Consider the following 7,524-nt stretch of genomic DNA (forward strand, 5'->3'; position numbering starts at 1 on the left):
TACAATTTTCCATCTATGTTATGTATTTTGAGTTACGTGTGAGTTCCATTACATTTTTAAGTAATTGTTATGTATTATATACGTAACAAAGAAATATATCTTTGTTCTTCTAAAGTGCCCTCAAAATTATATTGCATTTACATATCATCTCTATAACTATAAAATATATCATTGTTCTTTCCATGTGCTCCCTTAGTTATATTACAGTTACGTATTGGTTTGCTGGGAAGAATATGCATCAAATGAAATATAAATTTTTATATGTTCCACGTGCATTTATAGATTTTGCTGATTTTATTATTTTTCCAATTTTTAGAATTTTTTTTTCTGACATTTTATGTGTAATATTTTTGAGCAATCATGACAGAGATGCTAATCAATTTCATGAAACTTTCAGCTCTTTTAAGCGTGTCTGACAAGACCGATCTGCTACCATTGGCAAAAAAACTGCACGAACTTGGATTAACTCTAATTGCTTCCGGAGGTACCGCACAGGCATTGAGAGACGCCAAGTTACCGGTGCGAGATGTTTCTGAAGTTACGGGAGCGCCCGAGATGCTTGGTGGCCGCGTGAAGACTCTTCATCCTGCCATTCATGCCGGTAAGAATGAATTTGTTACAGTTAAATGACAATAAATTCTCATATTTAAAATGTTATTCAATTAAATGAAAGAACAAATGTTAAAATACAATAAATTTATGTATCTTCAATTAATTTTTACATTCTTTTTTTTATTGCAATAGGCATTCTCGCCAGGTTGACAAATTCCGACGCTCAAGACCTCCAGAAGCAAAATTACGATCTTATCGAAGTGGTGGTTTGCAATCTGTATCCCTTTGTAAATACCATTTCGAAACCGAACGTGACGGTCGCGGACGTGATAGAGAACATCGATATCGGTGGTGTGACTTTATTGCGCGCTGCCGCCAAGAACCACAGCAGAGTTACAGTTATCTGTGACCCCAGCGATTACGAAAAGGTCATCAGAGAGATGGACGCCGCTGCCGACAAGAACACCTCCCTACAGACTAGGTGGGCTGGCTTGAACTTTGCATAATGCAGCATTGCAGTCATTTAAAATCGGCTTTTCGGCACTCCGATGTATATTTATACATATATGTTTATATGTAACTTCCAGGCAAACTCTAGCCCTGAAAGCGTTCACTCACACCGCCGAATACGACAACGCTATCTCGGATTACTTCCGCAAGCAGTACGGCGCCGGGGTCTCTCAGCTGACGCTCCGCTACGGCATGAATCCGCATCAGAGGCCCGCGCAGATATTCACCACCCTGGAGAAGCTGCCGTTGACCGTGCTGAACGGGTCGCCCGGCTTCATCAATCTGTGCGACGCGCTGAACGGTTACCAGCTGGTGAGGGAGTTGAGGTCCGCTCTGAATTTACCGGCGGCGACGTCCTTCAAGCACGTCAGCCCGGCCGGCGCCGCGGTCGGCGTTCCCCTGGACGGTGTACAGGCGAAGCTGTGCCAGGTGGACGACCTCTACGAACAGCTCACGCCTCTGGCGACCGCTTACGCTCGTGCGCGAGGCGCCGATCGAATGTCCAGCTTCGGCGATTTCGTCGCATTGTCCGAGCCGTGCGACGCTGTGACAGCAAAGATCATATCGAGGTATTGATGCTAATTTTTTTAACGTATGATTATGATACCAATACAATTTTTAAACTTACATTACTTTTACACAATTTTTAAATTAATTTTTACATTAATAATACAAAAACACAAGTTAATGATAATATAATATTGACACAGGATGATATTTATATTAACGAATTTCTGTAATTATTTTAGAGAGGTCTCGGACGGCATTATCGCGCCTGGCTACTCGGAGGAGGCTTTCGAGATACTGAAGAAGAAGAAGGGTGGCGCGTATTGCGTGCTCCAAATCGATCCTTCTTACGTACCGTCCCCAATGGAGCGCAAGACTCTGTACGGCCTGGTTATGGAGCAGAAACGCAACGATGCGAACATCGAAAAATCGGCGTTCCACAACGTCGTGACGGCGAAGTCGAAGACTCTGTCGGAGAGCGCTATCCGCGATCTGATCGTGGCCACCATCACTGTGAAGTACACGCAGAGCAATTCTGTCTGTTACGCCAAAGACGGGCAAGTGATCGGCACGGGAGCCGGACAGCAGTCGAGAATTCACTGCACTAGGCTCGCTGGCGACAAAGCCGATAATTGGTTCGTTTTACCTTCTTATTATATATATTTCAAATATTAAAGACACAAATAATTATAAAAGTTATTATCATGTATTATTATACATCTCGCATCTGTGTATTATTACAGGTGGCTTCGCCAGCATCCAAAGGTAACAGGAATGAAGTTCAAGAAGGGTGTGAAGAGAGCGGAGATCTCTAATGCCATTGACAATTACGTCAACGGGTCCGTTGGGAAGGACATGGACGAAGCTACCTGGGCGGCCATGTACGAAGTGATTCCTGTGAAACTGTCGGAGAGCGATAGGATCGAGTGGATCAAGAAGTTGGATAATGTTGCTCTGAGCAGCGATGCCTTCTTCCCATTCAGGGACAACGTGGATAGGGCCAGACTTGTATGTACAATTATTTTATTACACGTAGATACAGCAATTTAAAATAAAAAAAATTACGTGGTAAGTTAAACACCACTCAATGGACACTTTTCTTTTTTGTAGACTAATAAATTTATTAATATTGTGTTTTTTCATGATTTTTTTTTTTTTTTTGTTACAGAGTGGTGTCAAGTTTATTGCTAGTCCTGCTGGTTCCACAAACGACGCAGCAGTAATCGAGGCCTGCAACGAACACGGAATTGTGCTGGCTCACACCGAATTCCGATTGTTCCACCATTAAATCTGAGACAGAATTTTAAACGTACACATTTGTTACTATATTTTTATACGATGTATACAGCCGAGAGGTTTCTTCCAGTTAATGTTGCAACGTTTTGATATAAAAAGAGCGACAACATAGAAAATATTTTTATACCTCTTTTTTTTACGTCTAATGTCTATTAAGCTTTATATGCATGGCTATACATATATTGATACATAAATATATTTGCAATACACGTATTCTTTAATCATATAGCATCCCTTGATCTTTATCTTGCACTTTGACCTTAATTCAGCTTTAATTACTAGTTTATTTCTAAAATTTTCAGATGATCAATTTAGATTGATCGTTTCGTAAATTATTGATCCTGTCAATTGACGCAATCAATTTTTGTCCTTTCTACATTTTTTCAAATATATCGCGCAGAAAATGAAAAAGACAAAAAGATTTATGTTTTACGTCTAGATATGTAAGCATTATACATCTCTCGAAAACGTATGATTCCTAGGCTTCAGATTCATTTGTCTTTAGAAGAGTTAATTTTTATTATTATATATAAGTTTGTAGTATAAAGATGTCGAAAAAATAAAAAAACAGATAACATTTGATTGAGATAAAGTAGATGAAAATTACAATTTCAAAAATAATATATTTATTGAGAAAAAGATATTTAACGTAACTTAGATTGAACCCCATTAAACTAATTAATTAGTGACTTATAATTATCGAATTAATTATTGAATAATACCTACATTTCTATTTTGTTAATATAAATAAAATTAATTTTTTAATTTTTTATTTACCATGTAAAAAAAATGCAGTGACAAAAAAACAGGTTCAAAATTGGTGCATTTTGAAGACTGCTTTACATGAAAATACAGAAGCACGAAAAAATAGTATGGAATACTTAATAAAATATTTAATATATAAAAATATATAACATATAACATGTATTTAATATATATATATTTCATTATGGCTATAATTAAACATTAAAAATATGTAAAATTATATTTCCCACTTTATTTAGATTATATTATCAAATATCACATATATGTATATCACAATTATTTAATAATATAAATACCGGTTTTCATACCGGTTTCTTTTAGCTGCACTTTTTCGTACAATTGTCACGTGGTACAAGATAAATGTATATGCGGCGAGAAAGAGAGGAGTCGATACGCGCTCGAGATATGAACTTTTGCTTATGATAAACGAAATATGTATATATTTCTGAAACGAAACTCTCGGTGGAAATTTTTTCTTTTTATCGCAGCTTGGACAGATTTATCCATTACAGTCTGGAAGTCAAAGTAATCCTATATAAATAATATAAAAAATATTTTTTTCTTATTTTTGAATGCGTCACACGTTAAATTAATTGGATCAGTGTATATATATTTGAGTAAGTTAGTATTTTCTTCTTTTTATTATATCGGGTCGCCAGTCGACGGGATGCGTTTCTTCGCTCTGGAAACATAAATAACAGATCTGTTAATGCGCAAGATTCTCACAGAAGAACGGCGAATTAGCCGAGCTTTATTTATCAGCGTGCGATTGCCACGCGATAGCGCATAAGTAACCATTGCTATTGTAAAAAACCAAAACTTACGGCGGTGTCGTCTTCCTTGTACATTTTAATAGTCTTATCGGCTTCCGTCGTAATCATGCGAGTGCCCGTCATGTCGAACGTGATGCTGAACACGCCGGCCTCGCTGTCCATCGAGCCGGGCTGGACCGGGGCGTGGAGCCGTTGGAAGTTGTAGCCAGTGCGCCAGTCCCAGAGGTGCATCGTGCCGTTGTCGGCGCCGGAGACCAGAACCCCGTCGGCGTTCACCGCCAGGCAGTTGACTATCGCGTTGTGGCCCGACAGATTCTGAATGAACTTGCCCTCCGGGCACTTCCACTGCTTGATATTGTCCGGCGACGCCGAGGCGAACATGTACAGGGACGGATGGAACGTGAGCGCGCGCACGCTCTTCTTGTGATTCGTCAGCGTGGCCCGGGACTTTCCGGCGGCCAGGTCCCACAGGCGAACCGTTGAGTCGTGGCTGCCGGTGATGATCTGCGGCTCGGCGGACTGACTGATCACGCCGGCCACCGTGTTCGTGTGCCCGACCAATGTATGTACATGATCCTTTGTACGTATGTCCCATATACGCCCAGTGGTGTCACGACCCGCCGTCACCAGCATGTCTATTGTCGGGTGCACAGTCATGGAGTATACAGCCGACAGATGGCCGTAGTAACTTCTAATCACCCTATTGTATTCCAGGTCCCAACATTTGACTTGTTGGTCTTCGCTGCAGGAGAACAAATAAGGTTGCCTCTGCGAGAATGCGAGGCCACGGACGCTACTAACATGACCGGTTAGCGAGACCTTCAACTTGCCGGTCGCCAGATCCCATATCTGCAAATTTAGAAAACAGTTGAGCTTGCCGCAGAAAGACCACGCTGGGTGATTCACAAATTTTATGAATTTCTTGAGCAGCATTACTTAAGTAAATTAAAACGTAAAAATTGGAACACTCACTTTGATTACTCTGTCGGCTGAGCCCGTGGCGAACCACTCGTTACCAGGCTCCACGGCGCAACATCTTACCCATCCCAGATGACCGCTGATAATTCGGTACAATTTCCATGGCGCGTGCCACTTGGGTTTCGCCATCGAGGGCATTTTCTTTGGTGGCATTGCGAGTGTGCCGCTGCTTACGTTGCTCCCCACACCTATTATTGGCACCACACTTGTGCTTCCTTTTGTTATATTGTAAGGGACAACTGCCGAGGTAGCATTAACTCCAAAGGTTTCATCTAAAAACATATTGAAATTGATAAAATATATTTGTAATAATTTTTAATTGTGTGTATGCATGTGAGTGTATGTATGTAACAGGATATTACCTCCTGGGGGCGGAGGGTCTGCAATGTCGTTTTCTTGCTGCACTTTGGCCATGTTATTTTGTTTCACACGTTCCATTATTGGGCTGTAACAATCTTTCGCTTTTACAACCTTCTTCATTTGCTGCCTGAAAATAAATAAATATTGTAAATAAATAAGTGATCCTCTCTCCCTCTCTCCGAGAAATTAAAACGTATGGTTCGATCGAGAAGTAATTCAGAATACACTGCAACAAAGTGCGATTGCGACGGCAAGATACTTACAGAACAGGATCTTCCGACGGTAAAGAACCTTGATTTAATAAAAACATATCGTGAGTCCTCTTTAAGGGCCGAAACACCAGCGTGCGCACAGAATGTCGTTGGACATCCTAGAACAGGTTAAGGTTATTTACGAAATTTGCAGCAAAGTCCGCAATATACGTGTCTATGCAGACATATTTTTAATTGAAAAGAATGAAATTAAATACAGTTAATTAAAAAAATATTCTTACCATGTCTCTTAATTCTGTAAGATATATTCACGATCCTAATATTTCGACGTTGCAAGACCAGAGAGAAGCTTCTGGAAGATTCGGTAGTTACAACAGAGGTTATGCCATGAGGCGGTCGACGAGATCACACACGTTCCGTTCGGCTTCCGACAAAAGACGCAGTGGAGCAACCCGAGCAACCATTCGGGCATTCGGCTCCGCCAATCGCTGAGCGGTCACAAAGTAAAGACTAGGGACGCGGAACAGACGCGCCATCTGATACCAACTTAAAACTAGGTATGCAAATAATTCTTTTTTGCGTTAAAAGATAATCCGTTGATAGTATCAGATGGTATCTTAATTATTTTTTTTTATCGCCTTTCTCTTTCTCTTTAACGTCATTCTATATCCCTTTCATTCTAAATGTAACAAAAAGTGTAACAAGTGTAACCCATGGTGTAGCCAACAAGAACAGCTGATGGATCATCTGATCTGATCAGTGATCACATCTGATTTCAAGGCGCGGACGCGGCGGACCGCGGACGACCGTTCCTTTCGGCTCTTTCAAGTTACTGGATCATATAATTGGGACTGATTGAAACAAACGTGATCAAATAACCATAATAAATGTAAGAATTATGTATATAATCGTTCACAATATTGTTGCGCAGCACTGCGTATAGAAATAATTAAGATACGAAATATTCAGAGGTTAAGTGAGGTTAGACCGTATCCAACATTATTCCAACCAACGCCGGTTTCAGGCTAGTGTACTTGCGTATTATTTTTCGTAGAAATAAAAAAGACCGTTCGAAAACCACACGAGACGTCGTCCGCTATGATAATCGACCGCGTTAGTCGCTCCGTTCTCCAAGTGTGCAAGCGAGGTAGAAGGCTCGGTGGCCACCACCAGCGGTGCACGGTTAGGCACAGCTCGACCCGAGTCGACCCTGGCAAGACCCTGGAACGCTTGAGCGACAGGAGCTTACTGCGCGTGAGAGGCAACGAGGCCTCCACCTTCCTCCAGGGGTTGATAACGATATGAGGCACCTCGACGAAGGGGCGCCCAACATTTACACCCTGAATATCCGGGACAGAGTGATGTGCAACGCCGTCGTGTACAAGAGCGAGGAGAGCGACTTGTACTACGTGGAATGCGACTCGCAAGTCGTCGACTCGTTGCAGCGGCACCTGAAGATGTACCGCGTGAGACGAAGGATAGACATAGAACACGTGGGGGACAAGATCAGCGTCTGGTCGATGTTCGGCTCCGCCGGACGTCCCGACGACGGAGCCGCCGCGAGCGAGACG

The 7,524-nt window shown here is 41.7% G+C and overlaps 2 protein-coding genes and 1 long non-coding RNA gene across 4 annotated transcripts in view; 2 read left to right on the forward strand and 1 right to left on the reverse strand.

Annotated features, from left to right (window-relative positions):
* Window positions 1-3,096, forward strand: part of LOC105451044 (bifunctional purine biosynthesis protein PURH) — a 4,290-nt gene extending 1,194 nt beyond the window's left edge. Inside the window, exons 2-7 of the mRNA XM_011691237.1 lie at window positions 398-601; window positions 745-1,033; window positions 1,140-1,631; window positions 1,812-2,204; window positions 2,313-2,577; window positions 2,738-3,096. Of these exons, the coding sequence (XP_011689539.1) occupies window positions 398-601; window positions 745-1,033; window positions 1,140-1,631; window positions 1,812-2,204; window positions 2,313-2,577; window positions 2,738-2,857 (1,763 nt within the window). The 3' untranslated portion in view covers window positions 2,858-3,096. The remainder of the gene's footprint in view (window positions 1-397; window positions 602-744; window positions 1,034-1,139; window positions 1,632-1,811; window positions 2,205-2,312; window positions 2,578-2,737) is intronic.
* A 761-nt stretch (window positions 3,097-3,857) lies between these two features.
* LOC105451043 (pleiotropic regulator 1-like) lies at window positions 3,858-6,397 on the reverse strand. The gene is made up of 6 exons (XM_011691236.1): window positions 6,235-6,397; window positions 6,005-6,111; window positions 5,744-5,868; window positions 5,376-5,653; window positions 4,455-5,252; window positions 3,858-4,312 (listed from the first exon to the last, which is right to left on the reverse strand). The coding sequence occupies exons 1-6, from the start codon at window positions 6,235-6,237 to the stop codon at window positions 4,253-4,255; spliced, it is 1,371 nt and encodes a 456-aa protein (XP_011689538.1). The 5' UTR covers window positions 6,238-6,397; the 3' UTR covers window positions 3,858-4,252.
* A 90-nt stretch (window positions 6,398-6,487) lies between these two features.
* The window catches only part of LOC105451042, a 1,773-nt gene continuing 736 nt past the window's right edge, over window positions 6,488-7,524 (forward strand). The window contains exons 1-2 of one of the 2 annotated variants that reach the window (XR_974544.1): window positions 6,488-6,842; window positions 7,008-7,054. This is a non-coding gene — a long non-coding RNA (uncharacterized LOC105451042). Of the gene's footprint in view, window positions 6,843-7,007; window positions 7,055-7,524 lie in introns of those variants that run through there. The other variant, XR_974543.1, reaches the window with a different exon arrangement.

The sequence above is a fragment of the Wasmannia auropunctata genome, unplaced genomic scaffold, assembly GCF_000956235.1.
Source record: "Wasmannia auropunctata unplaced genomic scaffold, wasmannia.A_1.0 LD336053.1, whole genome shotgun sequence".
Classification (NCBI taxonomy): domain Eukaryota; kingdom Metazoa; phylum Arthropoda; class Insecta; order Hymenoptera; family Formicidae; genus Wasmannia; species Wasmannia auropunctata.